The following is a 23645-nucleotide window of genomic DNA, read 5'->3' as shown; positions in this document are numbered from 1 at the left end:
CATGACATCTCATTTAATAAAAAAAAAAAAACCCAAGAAACAAAAAACTGCAGGGTTCTGTTCTATTTGTAACCTTGTTTCATACATGAGGAACTTGAGGCTCAGAGGAGTGGAATAACCTTCACAAGGTCAGTGGCAATGTTTGCGAGGTGGGTTTTCAGCCCCCATCTGACTATGCTCTCAATTATTGCCCTGTAATCAGTAAGCCATTTTCCTACCGTGTGGCTAGGTCACCCCAGCAGGTGTCAGGACAAACATAAGACCGACACTTTCTCAATGAATTTACAATCTCATTAGTGGTTAGTCTCACAAATGAAAAGAATGATACAATTATCTGTCTACACATCGGCTCCCCCTGCCCTAGAAACTAAAAGCTTATTTTTAAAGGAAATTTAACCAAGCAGATGAAGCACACATTAACCGTGAAAGATTTCCGAGGCCAGGATCCGTGGCTTGTTTAATTTGGCGTCCCCAGTATCTGGAACAAAAAGCCAAAGAGTAGGTGCAGGTGGCTATTATAATTATTGAGATTGCTCTTAATTTAATGAAAAGCTTCAGTGGCAGCTTTTGTTGCAGAAGTAAATTCTTTATTTTTTAGTGTTTTAGCGGTTGGGAAGCATTTCTACCCTTGAATGCCCCTCAGCTGCTGGAAAAGGTTGTTGTACATTCCGGGAAAGCCAGTAAGACCTAACTGAGGACCCATCATCCTAAAATGTCTCACAGGACCATTACAAAATTGAGGTTTGCATTCTGCAGGCACTTGATTTAGGATGCTGGTAAATTCTAAAATATTCAGTGCACTCCCCGTGTAGAGTTTCTGGTTCAGCAAAGAACACAATGCCCCCCTCCCCAATTATTCCTGCAACCCCAAAGCATTTTAGAGAAAGACCAGGGAAAAGAAGGGGTCTGAAGGGGTACGGTGATCGGTAGCTTTGGAGAACTTGAGTAGACCCTGCTCAGGAGCCCCACGGAAATGAAGCAAAGGAAGGAAGCAGTAGTCTCCCGACCAATGAGCAAGACAGAGCTCTTCAAAACCAAGATAAAAATTAAGGTCTCCTGCTGGTTGGGCTGGAGGACTAGGGATGGGAAGGGGTCTTGTCACTACAGGGTCACTCTCGGAGGCATTAACAGGGGAATCGGATATTTGATTGCCCAGTGTTACCCTACGGCTCCAGCCCCAGCCTGACAGCTTCTGCGTTATCATATCAACCTCTTTTGTGTCTAATAACACTGTGCTTGCTTCACCAGGTGGCTGGGTGGCCTGGTTGTCTGCTCTTTGCTGACACTCATGGTGGTTTTTTATTACCTGGGCTTGATTTGTGGCATGTGCGGCTATAACCGGAATGCCTCCCCGACCCGACGAGGCTGCGTCTCGAACACCGGGGGCATCTTCCTCATGGCGTGAGTGTTTGCTCTTCCTTGTCACGTGGGGGGTGGAAATGCAGGGAGAAGAGCAGATGACATGAAGCCGGTGGCCTCTGGGCTGAGCGTTCTGGGTTCCAGCGGAGGAGGCGTCCTGGTGTGATTGTACTTCTTTCGGTGTGGGAGATGCCACCACGTGGACAAGAGTAAAAGAAAACTCTAAATTGTTAGCACTTCGATAGACAAGCATAAACACAGTGTCTGTATATGGTGGGCTCCTCGGTAGCGAAACTATTTATAAGCTTGCCATCCTGATTCCCATTGTATTTTCTCTCTCTCCCTCCTTCCCTCTCTTCCCTCCATCCATCCGTTTATTCACCAGAAACTCGCTGAGGATTGACCTGGTCTCAGACACTGTTCTCTGTGGTCAGCAGTATCATTAGCTTGTTTACTTTGAAACTCTGGAGATGATTTAGCAAAGGGATTGCCGAGCCAGCACCCTTAGGATTTAGACATGGAGCCTAAATCAGTGATAAGAGCAGGTGCGGGTTACCAGCGTGGAGCAATCGTGTCTGCTTCCAAGACATTCATATTCAAGTTCGTAGTTTTGAAACAAACAACAAGCAAAAAACCTTTACTCTACCAGGGTGGGACAAAGCACAGGGCATGAGCTGGATGTGACTGCAGATGGGGCCAGAAATGTCAAGTAGGAGGCAGAGGTAGAAGCTTTGAATGCGTCCCAGAGAGGAAGCTGTGTGGCTTCCAAGTTGACATCTTCTTTTCCAGTCCGTACCTCAAGAATCAGCGGCAGGGAGCGTGATGGGGGCTCAAGAGGAAGGTAAAGGTTTAGAACAAGTCCCTGGAGCAATGGAGACTCAAAACCTCAGCCACGCTCTCATTTCTCTTACGTCACTAGTACCAGGCTGCGAGAAGCAAGCAGCAGGTGTCCTGCATTAATGTGCTTTTCCAAACATTGGGTCGCTACAATAATTAATCAGACTTATGAGCTATGATGGTATGGCCTTTCCGTCAAACCTGTAGCCTCTGGTGTGGTACGAGGCTTTCTTAGCATTAATGCAACACAAGAGTCTTTGGGGTTTTCTGTTTGTTTGTTTTGTTTTGGGTTTTTTTTTTGGTGCCAAAAAAGGTGGTTTTATTAAAGCATGGGGACAGGACCTGTGGGCAGAAAGAACTGCACCGCAGGCTCAGTTGTCTTACAAACAACCTTAAAGCTAACAACATGGGAGTCTGCCAAAATTGGACAAAACTGAACAGAACTCCGTGCATGGAAAAGCCTATTTGCTCACATGCTTACACTTAAGAAATTAACCCAGCGAAAAAGAGTATATTGCCCTGTCTTTTTGTTTCCATGTACACAGTTACAGATAGAAAATGAGTGTAATGTTCAGATTTTACCAATCCTGGTACTTGGCTGTTTTGTCAGTGTTTCGACGGTGAATCTATAGATCACATCTTTTTTTTTTTTTTAAGATTTTATTTATTTGCGAGAGAGAGAATGAGATAGAGAGAGCATGAGAGGGAGGAGGGTCAGAGGGAGAAGCAGACTCCCTGCTGAGCAGGGAGCCTGATGTGGGACTCGATCCCGGGACTCCAGGATCATGACCTGAGCCGAAGGCAGTCGCTTAACCAACTGAGCCCAGGCGCCCTAGATCACATCTTTTTAACTGCTTGACGGGAGGGAGTACATTGCTCTGAATGGGTGCACTTATGGTAAAATTCTATTTGCACATTTTTAAGGGACAAAACCAAAATATGTGCTGTCTAGCTTCAAAGAAAAAAGAAACAGGGGAGTCATGAGCCATTGGAGGGAGGCTAAAATTACTTCAGTTTGGGTATAACTCTCACCTCTGTAGACTAAGGAATCTCTAAAGAGACAAAGTCACACAGAAGCCCATGGCTTGGGAGCACTGGGCTTTATTACACCGTAGGAAAAATGCTGATCAGATGCATTTCAGGTGGCTTGCAGCCTAAGGGTGGCTGTGGGCCCCGTAAGGCGACACCCATCACTCAGCCTGGAATTCGAGTTTGGCAGGCTCTTCCATCTCCTAAAACATCTGATATACAACTGGATAATTGTAAAGGGGGAAAACAGTAGAGGTGTAGTCAGTCTAGTCAAACCAATTAGAAGAATGTAATTTCTTCTAAAAAACCGTTTATTTGCCTGTAGGAATTAGAAAGAGTATATTTTGTTCAGCCGTAACCACAAGACCACCTGTTCTTAAAAACAGTGACACCATCTGTTGAAGAGCATGGTCTCTTCAAAAACCAACAAAGAATCCTTATCTCCCCGGGGACTCCTAGTGAAAGATCAGGGGGGAAGGAGAGGCAGAAAGCCCTGACTCTGCTCTGATCCTTGTGTCTCCTGAGGGTCCAGGGAGCATATTAGGGACCTGATGGGATACAGCAGGGGGCATACATCTGTCTCTAGGGCCCAGGGAAGGTCTCCCCGGAGGGAAGGAGACGTCACCCAGGCAGCTAGAAAACCATCTCTTGTACTGATGCCCACTGTGAAGCTTCCAGTTTTATCTCTTGAAAACTGTGCTCAGATTATCCGGAGTTTTGAAGAGGAGCTAATACTCGGTGTGGCCGTGGGTGTCACAAAATGGGCCACATGGGTGGCAGGTCATCGGTCATAGTTCAGAAAGCAGTTTGTCAGGTGGGATCAGGGGCCCTAAAAACCCAAGAACTCCCTTGGCCAAGTCATTCCCATTCTAGGGGATCCATTATAAGGAAGTAGGACCCAACTATGGACAAAGCATCACAAGCAGTGTTTCTGTACTTTTAGTTATAATCTTGAGGCACGGGGAATGGCACCAATGTCAGCCACCAAGGAGTGGGAGATCCTGGGGTCACTGATATGGAACGAGGTTGTCTACCCTGCATGGTTGACCAGAGTCCTGAAGATGTTTGACTGGGGCTCCCAAGATTATGCACATGTCACTCTCCTAACTGTGTGGATCAGGAGTCAGCACACGCTTCTATAAAGGTCCAGATAATAAATATTTTTGCTTCTGCTGACCACAGACGATCTTTGTTGCCTGTTATTTTTCTTGTTCTTGTTTTACTTCTCCTCCTTCTTCTTTCCAACACTTTGAGCACCATTAGCTATTCTTATCTGAGTGACAGGCCTCAGCCTTATCTAGATAGAAGCATATTTAAGAAACAGAGGCTGGAAATGCTAACAGTAAGCTCTGGAGAGTAGCCGTGTTGATTTGTAGTGTTCTATGGAAGGTTTGGATGATTTTTGTAACTCTAACGCACACGCATGCTTCGGCACCCGGTTAAAACCATGGTGACTGGCTTACGCTCCACAATGTTCCTCTTCCTTATACGCTCCCTGACTCCCAAGCCTTTTAGGTCAGAGAAATTCAGGCTGACAGAGGCCCCTGCAGTGAACATATCTTGCTATTTATTTCAGCCAAACCAGGCAAATATTGGTAATTATGCCTTAAGTGTGTCGATTGGGCGGAATTGTGCCCTTAGGAAGGGAGGCTGTTGTTTCTAAGTCCTTCAGCCTGCGCACTTCGAGGGTCCTTCCTGCTTGTACCAGTGATGGTACAATCACCGCTGATGATCTGGCCAGTCCACCGAGACGGAGTCAAGAGTCTGCTCTGTCCGCCTCTACACCCTAGTAACTGAGCACCCTAGAGAAAAGTCACACAAGGGGGCACATTGGCATCCCTACAAAATTATGATCCCCTCCTCAAATGGATCCTTCAGAGCCCTACAAGTTTCTTCCTTCCTTCCCTCCTCACTTCCTTCCTTCCTTCCCTCCCTCCCCCACTTCCTTCTTTCCTTCCTTCCTTCCCTCCCCCACTTGCTTCCTTCCTGCTTCCTTCCTTCCCTCCCTCCCCCAATTCCTTCCTTCCTTCCTTCCTTTCCTCTCTTCCTTCCTTTCCTCCCTCCTCCTTCCCTCCCTCCCTTCCTTCGGCAGTGGCTTTTTCCACTCTGATGCATCCATCCTCCTCATTTCCCCCTCTCTTAGCAGAAGGCTTTACCCCCTTCTTCACAGAGGAAATAAAAGGTATCATACACCTTCTGCAAACTCCAGCTCCCCTGTGTCCAGAGGGTGCAGAGGGGTGTCTCCCTTCGGGCCGTCCCACCTGCTGCTCCCTGAGCACTGCCCCGAGGGTGAGTGTGCCGTGGACCAGCCTTCCCTCTCCGGTGTCCTCCTTCTCTTCCCCTCTCCTAGCCTTGCTTCTCAACCCTTAAACACGGTCTGCTCTCTCCCCTCTTTAAACAGGACAACAGAAAACTTCCCAACATCACTTCTTCCCTCTCACTCCCCTCCCTGCACAGACAACTGGAAATAATGATGCTTGCTGCCTGTGTCCTTATCTCCCCGCCCTGCCCTCGGGTCAGCAGTGACCTCGAGGCTTCCAGCCCCGGGACTTCCTGTAGCTGCCCCACCCCGAATGTGCCCTCCCCGCGGTGACAGGGTCCCCTGCGCACTCCCTCCCCCTGCAGACACGCCTTGGTTTTCCCTTCCAGCATGGGAGCCTAGTGCTTTCCTTCCCACACAGCAACCTTCCCTGGCGGCCTTGGTCGCCAGCTGCCCTCCAGCAAGCGGCACAGTCCCCCAGGCCCCACCCCGGGCTGCCTCTCCCTGCCATCCCAGTCCCAGGGGCCAGTGGTCACTTCTAAGCAGCTGATTGCCTCGTGCCGGCCCGTAGCCCAGACATGTGCGCTCCACCCCCAGCCGGCTCCCCTCCGGCACCCCCAGGGCCATGTCTCACGGGAGCAGGCCCAGATCCCACCTGCTCTTCCCTCCCCGAGCACCAGTGTCTCCTTTCCCTGCTGACAAGCCCTGGCATCACCCTGGGCCCTTCCTCGCCTTCTCTCGGGCAGAATCTCCAGCACATCCTGCTGTGTCCATCTCCTGTGTCCCATCTCTTCTGTCCCCTGCCTCCAGCCACATCAGCCCACCACCCCAGGACCGACAGCAGCCTCCTCAGTGGTAGCCCTGGCCACGCGGGCCTCTGTCCATCCTGTCCTGCACGCTCTGCCAAGAATGTTCTTCCTCGGAGAGAAAGGGGGTTATGTTCCTCCCGTGCTTCTAGGCCCTCAGCAGCCTCCCCTTCCTGGACCAGCCGGGCCCTGTCCCGTGCACCCCTGCCTGCCTCTGGAGCTCATGCCACTCAGCCCTCCCTCTGCATGCAGAGCCACGTTGGCCCCCACAGACTCCCAAGGGTGCAATTCCTGCCTCGGAACCTCCCCACTCACCGTGTCCCCTGCAGAAGGCCAGGTTCACTCTCCTGACCTCAGAGGCCATGACGGAACCACCGTGCGTGCTGGGCTGCAAGGAGACCAGTGTTCCCTAAATATATGCCTGGGACTGAAAGGTCACAGTGCTTACGGCTTCCTGTCTCCGCTCCGGAGCAGGGGGCTCGCTTAACCTGCACAAAGCAAAGACTCTAGGTCGCTTTCCTACACTGCATAGGTAGGACTCGTAAGTACTGGTAGGTAATATTGGATCCGTAGTTTTGTTTTTGTTTTTTAACCAAACTTGGGGCTTGAACTCACGACCCCGAGATCAAGAGTCACATGCTCTACCAAGGGAGCCAACCAGGCACCCGTGAATGTTGAGTAAGTTACTGTAGAATTCCAAACCTCATTTCTGTTTTGTTTCCAGCGGGGTTGGCGTCAGTTTCCTCTTCTGCTGGGTACTGATGGCCATCGTGGTTCTCACGTTTGTCATCGGTGGAAACATGGAAAAACTGGTCTGCGAGCCTTACAAAAACAGGAAGTTATTCCAGGTAAGGATGGCTTCCAGTCCCCACGGCAGAAAGGGCTTGAGTGGAAATTTCGATTTCCCCATATCTAGTGGGGGCAGAAAGATGAGCATTTTGGCTTTTATTCAGTGCGTGAAGATTCCTTCTATTCGTCAGAGCAAAAGGAAAAAAACATGGTAAAGTACTGTTTTTCGAATGTCAGGTGAACCAACCACCAGCAGTTGAGGCCTGCGGGTCAGTGTGGATTGTAATAAGCAGGGGAAGAAAATTCCCAAGGAGGGGTAACCCAGGAGGCTTCTGACCTTTTAAAGAGGTTCTCAAATGATGGTTGCCCACGCAGATGCTTTGAGGCCTTCAATGTGAAGTGAAAGACATGGAAAAATTCCACGCCTCGTGGCCGAGTGTCGTCCCCGGTGGATGCCCCGGTGGATGTCTGACGAGGCCGTTGGAAATGAGTTCAGGCTCCACCTTCTCCCTCTGAACCCGAGTCCCGTGGACTCGACGGGACCACCTCTCAGTTCAGTGTCACTAATTAATGAGGCAGCTTGGGTCTGGGTGGCGCTCTCGTCACTCTGGCTTTCCAGTGCTTTTCTCCAGGTTCTGGTTTTTAAAATATATTTCTGTTTTCCTGTTTTATCGTATATGCCTTTTCGCTTCAAATCTGTTACAAAATTTGGTGAGTGACTACAAAGGTAACCAGTTGTCTTAGTATTTTAATTATTCAGTTGAGGAAAATTGAATTGGGAGTGTTGATGTGTTAAATTATGTCCATTTGGCCTCTTGATAAAAAATAATAGTGATACATCAAGCCAGACTTCATTATCTCCCGTGCTGCGTTAAATTGCTAAAGAGGAATTCTTAAAAAAATATATATATAGGGGATTTTCTTTTTAAAGATTTATTTATTTATTTGAGAGAGAGAGAGAGCATGAGCACTAGCAGGAGGGGCAGAGGCAGGGAAAGAGAATCCCAAGCAGAGTCTATGCTGAGCACTGAGCCGGACGCAGAGCTTGATCTCATGACCCTGAGATCATGACCTGAGCCGAAACCAAGAGTCAGCTGCTTAACCGACTGTGCCACCCGGGTGCCCCAAAATAGGGGATATTTTGAAACCATTTACATTCCTCGGGCACATATACGATCACGCACTAATGAGCTCGTCTTAATTTTATGATACATATGACATATTAGCCATCTTCAATATATGATATTAAGTGAAAGAGTATGCACGTTTTAATTCATTTTGTCTAGAGAAAAGTAGCAAAGAGGTGGACCAACTGCTTTATGGCTTTCTACTGGCTACTCTGAATCGAGTTGTCAGTTCTCCCATTTCTAATGTACTTGTCTTACTAAGAGAGGTGTTCTCCAAAAGAAGTAGTTCAGTAATTCTTATTGATCTACCCAGTGGACAATTTATTCCAATTACACTATTATTTTCCCATTTTATTTATTTATTTATTTATTTTTAAAGATTTTATTTATTTATTTGACAGAGAGAGACACAGTGAGAGAGGGAACACCAGCAGGGGGAGTGGGAGAGGGAGAAGCAGGCTTCCCACTGAGTAGGGAGCCCGATGTGGGGCTCGATCCCAGGACCCTGGGATCATGACCTGAGCTGAAGGCAGATGCTTAACGACTGAGCCACCCAGGCGCCCCATTATTTTCCCATTTTAAATTGGAAACCAATGAAGAGAACCATGATCTGAAAATCCCCAAAATATATTTAACAGAATATTTATTTTATTATATGTATGTGTATTAGTGTAAGAGTATCTCTTTTAAAAAAAGCTTTTTTCAATTTGTTCTAGATTTTGGACACACCATATTTACTAAATGAGAATTGGAAATACTATCTCTCTGGCATGGTGTTTAACAACCCGGATATTAATCTCACTTTTGAACAAGTTTACAGGTAGACTTAATGGCATTATGCATTTTTCGGCTACTGAAAATGTTGTTGTTCCAGAATGAGAATTTTGCTTTCAAAGTGTCTTTAAGCTTGATAAGACCAGCTATTCTCTAGTCTTTGCAAGGAAGTGGTAAAAATAAGACCAAAAAGAGCATCCTTCCCCTGAAAGCCTTCTAGATTTTGGCGTGGTGATGTCTCAAGGTCCCCCTGTCCGGTATGCACTAGACCTTGCTGGTTAAGGTGACCTTAAGATGCATTAATGAGACCCTTTGAAAACTCTTTGTACGGCAATCACGCCACCCCAAGTAAATGCTATATAAGAAGAAGTTAGCAGATGGGTCCAAATCTCAGACATGCTAATTAATAGTGAAGCAGCTGACTGACAGGCTCCAGTCTTGGCTGTACCATCAGGGAGCAGGCCTTGGTGACTTTGGGCAGTTTTACTTCCTCCCTGCTCAATACAGTTCAGAGGCTCCCCTAGCAGAGATAGCAAATGAGTGGCCTTCGTGGTAGCCCTTGGTAGTCAGCCCTTGGTGGTCTTGCTCATAGCCAGAAGAGTCTCAGGATCCTTCTCCACAGCATGTTGTAGGCAGACGTTATCGATGGATTGGAGTCTCTGGGAATGATTAAACCATCTTTGGGCTGAAAAGACAGAGCCGATCTTCTTGGCCCAGCCTGCCAGCTCTTTGTGCCCCTGGCTCCTGCAGAATTCTGCAGCCTACCCCTGGTGGCTAGTGTATCTAGTTCTCTGTTCCAACAACACCAGCTGACTGGGGATTCCCTGGAGAGGAGTATCACTCCTCCTAGGGCTGTGGGAAAGTGGCTTCTCCCAGGCATCCCTCGGGGCTAGAGGGCTTTCGCTGCTGGACAAGGAAGAGGCGCCCCCGGGAAGTGCCCGTCCCAGTGGCAGGGACATGCATCAGATGAGCTTGCTCTTCTTAGCTCAGTCAAGGAGGCATTTTGCACATTTTAGAGAAGCACAGAGAGGTGAGGCCAAGTTAGGTGTACTGACTGTCTGGATATAGGTGTGGCCCCCTTCCCTATCTCCATCCTGCCCTTAAAATATACATCCAACCATTTGTTTGGTAAGTGAAGCTCAGCCCTGGAAATATGGAGGCAGGTGGTCTGGCAGGGGTTTGATAGAATCTTTTAATAAAGCCCATGATATGCTCTGTAACACACCTCTTTCTAGCAGGTGGTGTCCTTTTTTGTTTGTTTTTTATGAGAATTTATTTCTTCCCAAGTTGTGAACTTGTTATCCCTCACAGCAGTAGAAAAAACACAAAGGAGACAGAAAGAAGGATGCTTTACCAGTCTTACTGTATCTGTTCCGAAGATGGGACATTGAGTAAAGCAGGGAACAAAGTCCCGAATTGTAGGCGCGTGGGGGTGGGAGGGGTGGTGACCTCCTGCATCGGCACTCAGAAGCCGCTTCTCTGCACCCAGATTTAAACAAAACTAAAGATAAACAGTGAACCTTTCTCTCCATCCTTAGCGGGGGACAGAGATAGACACAGCTGCCTTTCTGGATCGTGATTTCTCTCTTTATTCCCACAGCGACTGCAAAGAAAATAAGGGCATCTATACCACACTTAAGCTAGAGAACAGCTACAATATCAGTGAGCATCTCAACTTTCAAGAGGTAAGGAATTAGAGCCAATCAGGAAAGGGATGTATGTCTTTAGTAAAGCCAGTTGCCTTTTTCTTTTTCTTCATCGAGGTGAAATTCACATAAGATAAAATTCACCATCTGAAAGTGACATTTAGAATGCTCACAAGGTCCTGCAACTCTCACTTCTGTCTAACTCCAGATCATTTTCATCACCCCCCAACCCGTTGTCTTTCTTGAGGCCTGAGTTTCTCTAGCTGACCACCCAAAATCTCTAAAGCGGCCTTCGGTGCGGACACGACGCAGGAAGATCTTGCTGTGTGTGTGTCAGTGTCCCTAGAGGAACAAAGCCCCGGGGGTGTTGGAGAGCCAACACTGGCCACCCTTTTCGGCCAGGTCCCTGAAGAGAGAACTAGGCACCCAGAACTCCACCCCACACAGTCCTTGCCCCTCAGGAATCATGGCTGTGGCTGCAGGACTCCAAGGGGCCTCTGCGGAGCTCCGCCAGCCCTCAGCAAGACAGCATGGCAACAGCGATGAAAAGGGACAGAAGGCACTGACTTCCTCTGCTTCTTTGCCCACCCCCCCTCCCCCAAGCCCACCCCCAAGGCAGAGCCCACTCAAGAGCATAATGGACAGGAGGAGGAGCAAAAGAGTTTCAAGGGCACTCGGGCACTACACGCTCGCTGCCTGAAACTCTGCCTGCCTCTTAGAACAACCCCACGTCACCAGCCATGTCCCCGTGATCTCAAGTGTCCTCGCCGCGCGAGTCCAGGGCGTGCTGCCTCCTTCCCCTGGGATACAGCCTGCCTGGCCCCCTTCAGCATCTGTATTTGTCCAGACCCATTCAGAGCCCGCCTCCCCTCCGTTGCCCCCTCCAGCCCCCTGCCTTGGCAGACTCTCTCCTGCCCCTGGGGTCCTGACGCAGTTTGCATGCCTTTATTACAACGCTGTCTCTTCCTTTGAGGGCTTTGAGGCCTGAGATAGACTATTATTTTGCCTTGCATCCCAGCTCCTCACACAGTGCTTGGCGTGGGGCATAAGGAAGGAGGCAGGGATGCAGAGAAGGAGTGGGAGGGGAGAGAAGAGTACCAGGAGGAAATGCCAGTCAAGGGCACGTCTGTGTTTTCTTTGTCTTGTGTCATTGCTCTTTTAATGCGTATGTGGCATTCTTGAAGGATGGGCTTACCTATAACTTTTCTTTTTATCATGCAGCCTGCTGGAAACATAGACAATGATTTTAAAAATCTGAATGTAAGTATTGACAATATTGTGCTGCTGGACGAAGCAGGAAGAAGAAACCTTATGGATTTCAGCTCTTCAGGAGTAGACACCATAGACTATAATGTCTACTTGGCTGAGGTGTGACCCATGTGTTCGTGCTTGATCTTTGGGGGGGGGAATAACAGCAGATAGCTCCGGTTTTTTATTTTTCTTTCCTTTTTTTAATTATTGAGATTAAATTTACATAGCATAAATTAACTATTTTAAAGTGAGCAATGCAGGGGCGCTTGGCTGGCTCTGTCAGTAGAGCATGTGACTCTTGATCTCAGGGTCGTGAGTTCGAGCCCCACTTTGGGTGGAGAGATTACTTAAAAATAAAATCTCTAAGAAATAATAAAAAATTTAAAAAATAAAGTGAACAATTCATTAGCTTGGAGTAGAATCACCATGTTGCTCAACCACCGGTTCTATCCAGTTCCAGAATGTCTTCATCACCTGAAAAAAAACCCTCATTCCCATTACATAGTTGCTTCCCTTCTGCCCTCCCAGCTCTGACAACTACTAATCTGTGTTCTGCTCCTATGAATTTCCTGATTCTGGCTATGTCATATGAGTGGAATCATACAGCATGTGACCTTCTGTGTTTCATGGTCTTTCCTGGTCCCCTTTCATGGAGCCTAAAGTTTTTGAGATTCATCTCCATTATAGCATGGATCAGTACTTGATTTCTTTTTATGGTTGGATCATGTGGCTGGATAAAAATAATATGGTTTTATATGTATAAACACGAGTGCAGCTGTGGTCACCTATGTTGAGAGTTTCCAGCCTTACTTTATGGACCATAGCTCACCCTATTGTCTATTAGATATCGCTAAGGCTTAAAAATCCCACAGCCATGACATGGTTCTCTTTCCCCCTCTTTTGTAGATGGGTAAAGCTCCCACCAAAGTGAATCTTTTATCCTTTGCAAATGATCTAGAAGCAAAAGCCGACCATTTGGTGAGTTCAAACAGTCCAGTTCTAAATGCTGTAATCATTAGAGATGTCAAATGTCCGTACTATTCTTAGCTTCCTTATACCACAAGTAACCTTCAGTTAAAAGCGCCTCTCTCTCTCTCTCGGGCATGTCAAGACTTCCCACCAGCCGCCACCGCCGTGTGGCCCAGAAATCCGTGAGCACGTGAATGGTCCCGGGGTGGCATCAGGGTGCCCACGGGTCTCCTGACCTCTGCTCGTGGTGCTGGTGCTTTAGAACCATCTCTGCTTTCACGCCCACCAACCCCTCTACCTCCAAACATGCGCACGCGCGCGCACACACACCCACATCATTTTTCTCGCAGTGTAGGCAACGGGAGGAGATTCCATCTGGTACTCTGCGTCACCAATAGCAACTGGATAAGGGAAAGCAAAGACATCACCCGAGCCCCGTAAACTTCCGTCTTCACTTCCCCTGCTGGTTGGTGACTCGGTGGCTCAAACGGGCCCCTTTCACGAAGCAGCAGAGCATGGGGATGAGGAGCCTGGGCTCTGGAGGAAGACTGGGATCTTAATCCTGACTCCACCGCTTCCTAAGGAGAGGAACTTGGACGAGATGTTTCACCCCTCTGTGCCTTAGTTTCCCGGTCTGTAAAATGGGGACATAGCTGCTGGAAAGCAGGCTTTACAGCAGCTCTGTTCTGGCGAGGTGAGAAAGAGAGCACAGCCTCTGGCCCTCAGGAAAGTCCCCTGGCTTTGGGTGGCCGCTGAGACGTCATGGTTCTATGATTCGAGGTCAGGTGTCTTGGTACTGCCCTCCGGGTGGTCCCCACACCCACAAGCGGACAAGGAGGGCTTCACGCTGGTCACGACTGCCCTGCCCCGAGCTCCTGCACTTAGGGAGAGTGCTCCAGAGTCTGGAAGGATGGTGTTGACCTGTGTTTATTTGGTTCTCCTTGTAGCCCCAAGGAAGTTTGAAACAGTCCCTGAAAAGTAATGCACAAACCATTAGGACGATTCACCGTGGCCAAGTCATTCCTTTGGAACAGTCAATGGTAACAACCTACAACCTCTGGGGTTTCCCCGGGACCCGAGCAAAGCCCATCTCACTAGCTGGCTTTCATGTAGACTAACCTCACGCGCGAAGGTCAAACCCAGCTGGCCTCAGGCTAAGAAACTGAGCTATGTTAAAAAAAATAACTTGCAGGGGCGCCTGAGTGGCTCAGTGGGTTGAACATCCGACTTTTGATTTCAGCTCAGGTCATGATCTCAGGGTCCTGGGGTGGAACCCCAATTCAGGCTCTGTGCTCAGCGGGGAGTCTGCTTGTCCCTCTCCCTCTGCCCCTCCCCTCTGTTCTCTCTCTGAAATAAATAAAATTAAAATAAAATAAAATAAAATAAAACTTAAAAAAATAAAATAAATGATAGCAGCTGGGCTTTAAAGAAGACACATTTTCAATGTCACCACTCCTTTCGTGCCTTATCTCCTTGCCTTTTCCACTTGCCTGTGACCAGGTAGATTAACTCTGGGATTGCCCCACGTACCGAGCTCCAGCTCTCTTGGCCTTCAACAGGCCCCCGGAAGCCAGGCACCTAGCTGGAAGGCTGATGTCTGTGCCCTGGACTCACTCTTACTTACTTGTTCTCAAATTCTTTTTCTCCAAACCCTGCCAAGAAATATGGGAAGGCAAGGGTAAGTCCTTTTCTCTCTGCCTCCTTTAGCTCAGTTCGCTGATCCGATGGGCGATGTTTCCTTTCTCCTCTCTCGTAGCCTCTGTTCTGACTTCCCCTTTCTTTTTCTTCTCACTGCCTTCTGGTTTCTTTCCCTGAATTCCAGAAAGGTAGTTTGTAGCAGAGAAAGGACACGGGCTCTGGAGTCAGGCGGAGCTGATTTCAGATCCTGCTTCTGCCTCCACCAAGTCTTAGGGCTTTCCGTCTCTCGTCTGAAGATGGTGGGAACGGGTCCCGCCCTGCGGTCACCTGGTTCCTGGACATGAAGGGGCTGATGTCCCAGAGAGACTCTGTGAACAAAGGAATGATTATTAGGCTTGTGTGGGAAACCTGTTACAGAGTTGGCTTGCTCAGGTTTGGAGAAGCGTATCAGTCCACTCGACTCCAGTCTTGAAACCTTCTACAACTAGTTTTTACCATGTCTCTCTCTTTCTTTCTGTCTCTCTTTCCCCTTCTGACTTTCTAATTAGAGTATTCACAAAGAAAATTGATTTTCTGAATTTTGTATGCTATGCTCATCCCAATTTTCTGCTCTGCTTGTTTATACCTAGCACAGATTTGTTAACATTTTAAGCTGATTTTTCCCTGTTCCTTAAACGCTTTCCTTCAAGGAGACACAAGACTCCTTGGCCTTCTCAGAGCTCGGGCAACCTGTCTACAAATAGGCAAATAGCTCTGTACATGTGACCTACAATCTAAACCAGGGTTTAGCAAACCATGACCCCCAAAACTACAATCTGTGGGCCAAATCCAGCCTGTTGCTTGTTTTTATAAATTAAGATTTCTTGGAACACAGCCATGCCCCCTTATTACAGATGATTTATGGCTGCTTTTGGCTAAAAGGGCAAAGTTTACAATTAAATTAAATTAAATTAATTAAATTAAATTAAATTAAGTTAAAAATAAAATAAAATAAAATGGCAAAGTTCAGTGCTTTGGACAGGGTATGGCCCACAAAGCCTAAAATATTTACTATCTGGCCTTTGTTTTTACCACTCCCTGATCTAAACCATTCAGGTTAAACTACTCTGGGCAATTTGGGCGGAATTTCTTTTAAGGAGTTCCTGCTACTTTGAGCAAACCTGACTCAACGTGGTTTCTTGGGCACCTTGCATGGGGCATGCTGCTCTAGAAGACATATCCTGATTTCCTTCTTCAGCTTTCCTGACACCAGAGCTATCGTTACTTGGATCTGTTGTTTTTTTCTAGAATGAAACCATTGCAGAGTAAGGTCAGATCCGATGGCTGACTGCGGGGAGGGAGGGGAGACACAGGCATGTGATCTTGCTGGTTCATGTCATAAGTTAGAAAATATTGCGTATGTTTGTTCACCAGAGTACTATCTACCAAAGCGTCAAGGAACTTCAACACAAAAGCAGCAGACTGGAGGTAAGGACTGATTTTTCCTTTTCTGCCCTGGGTGGGGCGGGTCTCATCATAAAAGCACACACAGACTCTCAGAGATGTTGGTTTTACAAGTATTTAAGTTTAAAAAAACAAACAAAAGGCTTGGCTATCTACCCATGTTAAGTGTCAAACTGGGTTTTCCTACCACTTGCTTTCTGCAAGTACGTCTCACCTTGGTGCACCATTCGACACACAGGCGAAAGCTGTGTCTTTTTTTTTTTTTTTTAAGATTTTATTTATTTATTCATGAGAGACAGAGAGAGAGAGGCAGAGGGAGAAGCAGGCTCCCCACGGAGCAGGGAGCCCGATGCGGGACTCGATCCCAGGACCCTGGGATCATGACCTGAGCTGAAGGCTCGATCCCAGGACCCTGGGACCATGACGCTTAACCGACTGAGCCACCCAGGCATCCTGGCGAAAGCTGTGTCTTGATGTGTGGGACGCAAGCTCAGAAGATGCATGGTCGCTGTTACTGAAATAAGGCTACCTGCACAATCCAGTGCCTTCTGACCACAAACGCATTCTCACTGTTGGGTCCATGGCGGTCTTCTCCACCTATCTCCCCGCCCGGAGACCCAGCCTGAAGGAACAGCTCCTGTCTGGGCCACCTCATGTCCTCGAGGGGGAGGACAGGCAATCAGAGGGTGAATGGAAACAGGCTGCCCTTTCGGAGACTGCCTAGAACCAGCACTCTGCCGCTCTACCTACGTTCGATTGGCCAAAGCAAGGGACGTGACATGGCCGGACCTATCGTCACGGGGTGGGGACGTATGCCCCCGCCCATGAGAAGCCAGGCCCAGAAAGACATCAGTGATCGGGACCACAGGGGCCTCCCTGGGACCACAAACATCCCCACAGCAGAAACTGAGCTCTGTGGCTATGGTGTGTGCATCTTGTATCCTCAATGCCAATAGGCAACTCAGAAAATATTTCTTTATTGAGCAGACTAGGCTGCCCGTGAGAGGTTTGGAATGTCAGTCAGCCACAGTGGAAGACTCCGTGGTCCTCCCTGCGCTTTCCTCACAGCTGCCTTTGCAGACCTTTGCCACAGGGCTTCTTGCCCCATGCAGCTGGGTCTCCCGCGTGAACCGTGAGCTCCTTCAGTTTAGCTGGTACACTCCCTGGGCAACACTGAGTCTGCTACTTGACTGACATACCAAGACCCTGAGTTCCCCCTGAAGACTATTCTAGTAGGTTTACTCTGCTTGGGGACCATCACTGTACCTCTAATCACGGTTGTCCCATGCCAAGGGAAGCTGGAGACAGACTGGGGACTGCGTGCTGGTCCCTTACTACGCTGCACCTCTTACGTTCAGGGTGACGGTGGTCAGCTATGCCTTCCCCTTCACAAAGGGCCGGTGTGGGGGCGAGTTGGGGTGCAAATCAGCTCTCGACCCACTGGCCGGGGGGTGCATTCAGTGCAGGCCTGAGGCCACAGGGGGTATGGGACCCCATCGTACTTAGTTCTTTTCCCATACATACACAGCTCCGATAAAGTCGAGTTGATAGATTAGGCACAATAAGAGGGGAAAAACAATAATCAATAATAAAATAGAACAATTATAACAATATACCATAATAGAAATCATGTGAATGTGGTCTCTCTCTCTCAAAATATCTTACCGTACTGAACTCCCCCTTCTTCCCGTGATGAGGTGAGATGATAAAAAACCTGAGTGCGGGGCAAAGGGAGGGGAATGGCGTAGGCATGTGGCAGAGCGTTAGCTACTATTGACCTTCTGACCATATGTCGGAAGGAGGGTCATCTGCTTCTGGATCCCGGGTGAAGGAAACTGTGGATAAGGTGGGGGATTCTTGGACTCAGTGAGGTGATTTGGATTAAGAGCTTGGCCCGGTGTCGGGCACAAAGTGAGTGCTTGGTACGTACTCCACTCCTTCCCCTGCCCTCAGAGGGCTGGGCTGGTTCTGTGGTCTTCTTAACTAGCAAGTTGTGGTGGTGTGGGGCCGAGCTAACAGCACCCAAATCCACATGCCAACCATCTAGTTAAATCCCTTCATCCCTTGAGACCCTGTCGATCGCTGTGTTTTCCAGGTGAAAGTGGTCGATATCCTTTCCTCTCTGGATTCTGCTCAGGACTTCCTCAAAACCCGCATCTCCTCAGTTATTGTTGAAGTAAGTGGATGTGAGCCCGTCACTCCGTGGCTGCAGAGAGTATGGGATAGTCCTCTTAATGATTTTACTACTCTTTGATTTCTTTCCAGGAAAGTAAGAAGTATGGGAACACGATAGTAGGATACTTTGAACGCTATCTGCAGTGGGTCAAGTTCTCAGTAAGTAGTTTATCTTTAATGAACTTAAGAGGGCCATGTGTTAGGATAGTCATGTTCTAGGATAAAATCAGGAGGAAATAAAGTTAAGTTCCTAGTAATTGGGTAGGAGATAAGCAAAGGACCTCGAACGTGGGGACCGTGAAGAGGGGGCACCTAGGACTCAGCACATGTCATCCACACTGGACCCCTTCTCAGGCCGGCCCACTGAGCTGGAGAACATGCCTTCACTTTCTCCCCCAGCTCCTTTGCTCGCCATTTTGGGGGTTCCTGCCACACTTGACTCTGTCTCCCCAGTGAACTATGACCTCCCTTCAAAGCGGTGGTGTGTTCGTGCCCTGGGCCCTGCTGAGCTTGTCAGGTGGTTGGTGTATTAGTCTACTTGGGGTGGCTTGAGCAGAAAACAGAAATTTGTTTTCTCACAATTCTGGAGGCTGGAAGTCCAAGATCAAGGTGTTAGCAGGGTTAGTTTCTTCGGAGGCCTCTCTGCTTGGCTTGTAGGTGGCTGTCTTCTCTCTCTGTCTTCACATGGTCATCCCTTTGTGCATGTCTGTGCCCGAATTTTCTCTTCTTTTATAAAGACACCAGTCATGTTGGTTTAGGACTCACCCTGATAACTTCATTTGAGCTGAACTGCCTCTTCAAAGACCCTACCTCCAAATACAGTCACATTCCAAGAAGCCGGGGGGTAGGACTTTTGTCATCTTGGGCTTTGGGTCTGCGTCCCTCTGAGGATTATTCCACTTGGGGAGAGGTGCGGGGGGTGGGTGGGGGGTGGAGGGAGATGCTTGCAGCTGAGTTACTTGAATAACCTGGGCTGAGTTATGTGGGCTACTTGCTGTCAGCCAAGACAGGCTTTGAGAAGTCTAGGGACTCAGGAAAATTTGGACTACCCCGAGCAGCCTCGAGTGTCTCCTATCTATTCCCAGCCCTCAGCCGCATGAGCCGAGACTACCGCCCGTCTCGTCCCTCTTTGCTGCCCCACCCCCATATTCCAGCCACACCCAACTGCTTGATTCTCGGAAACATTCACAGTTCTCCACGTGATTCCCTCCGTATCATCTCCCCATCCCCAGTCCCCGCCTCCAGTCCCCACCGTCTGGGCCCTGAGCCTGGTTCTCCCTCAAGGCCCAGCTTTCTGATGTCTATTCTGACACCTCCTCCTGCCTCCCAGATGTGAAGACCTCGGGGTCTTCCCAGTGCTGGGGTGAAGGGCATGCACACACAGGTGAGTAAGGGCAGAAGAAATGCATTATCAACATCACCACCACGGCCACTCAACCCTGTGCGTCTCCTCCACCAGACCGAGGAACCACAGCTTGGTCACATTCATATAAAGCAAATACCCTGAAAGCCAAGTGAATCTGGACAGGAATGGTTAAGTCGTACAAGAGCCACACCATGGGAATATTAAGTGGCCATTTGTACAAAATGGATCAGCGCTATGCCAAGGGACTAGGAGAGATTTTTACAGGGTAGAAATAAGAGAGAAAAGAAAGATGCAGAAAAGCATACAGAATATGACTCCTACCCTGCTTTTTGTAAAACCAACAGTTGAAAAGCCCAGAAAGAGAGTGTACGGGGTTGTCTGAGCTTGGTAAAAATAAAGTTGTTAACGTGGGTTGCCTTGTAAGGTATATATGGAAGAAAAGGGGAAGGTGAGTCCACCCATAAAGGAAAAGAAATAGGACACATCCCTGTCCCAGTGAGTGAACATCTAGCTCACTGTACGCACTCAGAAGTTTTTTTTAAATGAATGACTATAGTTATCTTAAGTCAATGGGATTGGAGCATCTGTTTGTGATTCATTAGACTTGTATGAGCACTGGGTGGTGTACGCAATTGAAGGATTGTTGAATGCTACATCTGAAACTAGTGATGTACTATAGGTTGGCTAATTGAATTTAAATTAAAAAGAAATAAAATTAGTTTAATTGATTATTAAAAACTTGTTTATTCTCACCTCATTAATGAGTTCATAGTTTTCAATCTTCTAAAATGGGGTCAGCAGGTGGCGCTGTTTCTGTAAACACAATTTTACTGGCCCACAGCCGCACCCGTATGTTTCTGCATCCTCGGTGGCTGGTTTTGCCATACCGAGCGGGAGTCCAGCACCTGTGACAAAAGTGTCTCAGCCTGCCCTGCGAGGTCGAGAGTATTGACTCTCTGGTCCTTTATAGAAAAAGTTGGCCAAGCCCTGGTCTAAATGATAGAAGTATTGTTTAATTAGCTTTCCATTTCTTCCCCATATCCTTTGTCAGATCTCAAAGGGGTCAGGCGAGAAATTCAGACTGAGCCCCTGTGCTGGAAATCTGGACTTCTGCATTCTCGGGAGCCTGGCAGGGTGGGCCTTATTGTTCCGAATAACAAGGGCAGAACTCAGAGACCCGGGCTCAGACAGAATCAGCACCTCGCTTTCGAGTACCTACTTGTATACACCGTGGAGCTCATCCCTAGCCATCAGCTCACAGCTCTGTATCTGAGACGGTGTAGAGATCCTTTTTGTGAGAACAGGTCAAGGGTAAACGACACATCTAATTCTTGTGGATTTTTGTGGGCGTAGCTCAAAGCTCCCCTGTGTTTCTTACCCCTCAGATTACTGAGCAAATTGCAGCCTGTAAACCTGTGGCCACCGCTTTGGACTCTGCTGTGGACGTCTTTCTGTGTAGCTACGTTATCGACCCCCTGGTAAGAATTTCATCTTTCGAAATAACGAAACACAATAAACTGGTCACTCTTCATGGTTTGTTGGCAGACTGTAGTACGCCCTAGGATATAAAATAGTTTTGCGCTTGAGTCCATTACTGTTGTAGAATCCAAGACCTAAAATCTAAAATTTAGATGAACGTGTTGTGATACCTAACAGGCTGGGAAAGCCAAAGACCTAGCTGCTTACCTTTGTCTCTTACTAGAGTTATATTTATAGAAGTCAGGAGACCCTCATGAAGAAAACTTCTATTTGTCCAGAATAGATGGAAAGAGTGGTCACTGGTATGCATATTGCCAATATGTAAAAGGATTCTTAGTGTAACTATGTAGATACAGTTACAGATATAGATATAGATACAGATACATAACCCCAAAGCTATAGCAAACTTAATTTTTTTTAAAGATTTTGTTTATTTATTTGACAGACAGAGAGAGACAGAGAGAACACAAGCAGGGAGGGGATGGCAAGCAGAGGGAGAGAGAAGCAGGCTCCCCGCTGAGCAGGGAACCTGAAACGGGGTTCGATCCCCAGACCCTGGGATCATGACCTGAGCCAAAGGCAGATGCTTAACCTCCTGAGCCACCCAAGTGCCACTTAATTTAATTTTTTATTTAAAACCCTTTGAGATATTACCATTGGGATGGTAAGTTCCAATTAATCAAGTTTATTCCTTAGCTCTCTTCACTCCTCAGTATACACTGACCATCTCTGCGAGCCAACCCTCTCATTTCCTCTGCTGGAAGCACCTTGGTGACTTCTTGTGGCTATCCCCAGTGAAGATCAGGGTCCTTAACTGAATACACTAGGCCCTGCATGATTGGGCCCCTGCCCATGGAGGCCACATTTTGCACTATTTGATCACCCTTCTCTCCAGACACACGTTTTCTTTCTCTTCTTTAAATCCATCTCGATGTCCCCACCTCAGGGCCTTTGCACATGCCATTTCTGCTACCTGGACTATAAACCACATGCACACACACTCTCTCCCTCTCTCTCATTCTTCCCCTCCACCCCCGCACCCCATCTGGCTAACTGTAGCTCTAAGTCCGCCAGTGAGTGAGAACACAGGCTCTGGATTTGGACTGTACTTCTACATTTTCTGAACTCTGTGACTTTGAAAAACTATTGAATTTTCTGAGCTTCATCACCCGAGTAGGGCTGTTTGATAGTTCAGTGAGAGATTATGTGTCAAGCCCTTGACGCCATAGCTGGTACGTTGACACTCAATACATGTTTGCTATTACTAGTGAGCAGCGGTCAGGTCTTAGCTCAAACATGTCTTTTTTTCCAGGAAGCCTTTCTGATCTTGCCACCTAGATTGAGCTCCCTTTTCTACACTCCCATAGAACTCTATGCTTTTCCTTTAGAGGTGTTATTGCTGTTTGAATTGCACATTTGTGTGGTTCTTTGATTAAGGCCTGTCCCCTGCGGCACACTCTAGACTCTCGACTCCCTGAGCAGAGGGCCCATGTGTTGCTGCGTCCCTGTCATCTGGCACATTGCCTGGCATAGGCAACTGAATGAATGATGATTGCCTGGCATAGGCAACTGAATGAATGATGATCGGACAGCTGTTTGTCAAAGTACATCTGTATCGCTCCATCTGCCCATCTCCCTGTCCCACATGCACACGTCCATCTTTCTGCGAGACGGACCTTCACGCCTGAATGGAAACACTCCTGCGCTCTCCCAGCCATGCAGACCCCAAGGCTTGGCTTCCTGGCCGCCTTCCCTCCTCCCCAGCCCCCGTTAGGGGCTTTGTGCTGCTGCTTGGACCCCCGCTTGCCTGAACCCTCCTCAGGCATCCTGGGCTAATCTTGTTGATTCTGAATTAATCTCGTTGCATCCAGTCTTCACCACCTGCCCCAGCTACTCAAATCACCCAACTATCAGATGCTTTCCGCAAATAATTGGAGACCAGTGAAGGGGAGGCCTGGAGGCTGGTCAGGAAGATCGTAGGCTGGAGCTTTATAGCAGGGCGGTCTAAATAGTCAGAAAGAGCTCTGGGCATTGATTTTGCCAGGAAAACAGACTCCAGACTGACTAACGTGTTCCTTTTATATCTCGATTGTTCCCGGAAGAATTATGGCAGCTTCCAGTAAAAGTATATGGTTGTCATCAAGCTCTAAAGCCTCTCAAAACAAGTTTGAAAGCTTAGAAACATGCCAATAAAAGAACGTGGTGGGGGGGGAGGGAGGAGAACAAATTTACTGGGAATTCTGGGCCAGGAGGGGCCACTGCCATTCGATAGCACATCCCATCAGGAGAAGAGCAGGATCGCAGTGGCTGAGCCATGAGGGTTGGGGTGGGGGGCCATTGTGACATCCAAGCTGCCTTTGCCTCGCGGTGGGCTGGGGAGCCGGTCCTAGTGTTAACGACAACATCCTAAGGCAGCGGCAGATTTTGTGCATTTACGAAGTCGGCCAAGTGTACAATGCTGGCCAGTGTATGATGCCCACAGGGTCATGCTGGTCGTTCCCAGGTGCGTCCGTTGTGACTGGTGAGTAAGGTTACACGGCGTTGGGTGTCGCCCCTGCAAAAGCTAGCGGTGTGGCCTGGGGCAAACCGAGGACAGATACCCCTCTCGAGGGAAGAACCACCACTCAGCTACAGCTGGTGTCGCCTCGTGGGGATGGGGGCTCAGTGTTCGGAGACTGAACTTCAGCCTTTTCAAGA

General features: G+C 48.2%; 1 protein-coding gene across 8 annotated transcripts in view; it reads left to right on the top strand.

Annotated features, from left to right (window-relative positions):
- Positions 1 to 23645, top strand: part of PROM1 (prominin 1) — a 131749-nt gene that overhangs the window by 88058 nt on the left and 20046 nt on the right. For all 8 annotated transcript variants that reach the window (XM_064584310.1, XM_045881446.3, XM_045881444.3 and 5 more), the window contains 11 exons: positions 1249 to 1401; positions 7016 to 7139; positions 8924 to 9027; positions 10582 to 10666; positions 11849 to 11995; positions 12785 to 12856; positions 13795 to 13887; positions 15899 to 15952; positions 18024 to 18104; positions 18194 to 18262; positions 20855 to 20947. In XM_064584310.1, coding sequence (XP_064440380.1) covers positions 1249 to 1401; positions 7016 to 7139; positions 8924 to 9027; positions 10582 to 10666; positions 11849 to 11995; positions 12785 to 12856; positions 13795 to 13887; positions 15899 to 15952; positions 18024 to 18104; positions 18194 to 18262; positions 20855 to 20947 — 1075 coding nt within the window. The remainder of the gene's footprint in view (positions 1 to 1248; positions 1402 to 7015; positions 7140 to 8923; positions 9028 to 10581; positions 10667 to 11848; positions 11996 to 12784; positions 12857 to 13794; positions 13888 to 15898; positions 15953 to 18023; positions 18105 to 18193; positions 18263 to 20854; positions 20948 to 23645) is intronic.

Source organism: Mirounga angustirostris, unplaced genomic scaffold (genome assembly GCF_029215605.1).
Source record: "Mirounga angustirostris isolate CCGP_5_RB_7025 unplaced genomic scaffold, mMirAng1.0.hap1 SCAF_2, whole genome shotgun sequence".
NCBI classification, from domain to species: domain Eukaryota; kingdom Metazoa; phylum Chordata; class Mammalia; order Carnivora; family Phocidae; genus Mirounga; species Mirounga angustirostris.
The sequence above is the reverse complement of the archived record's forward strand: the minus strand, read 5'-3'. Positions and strand labels throughout refer to the sequence as shown.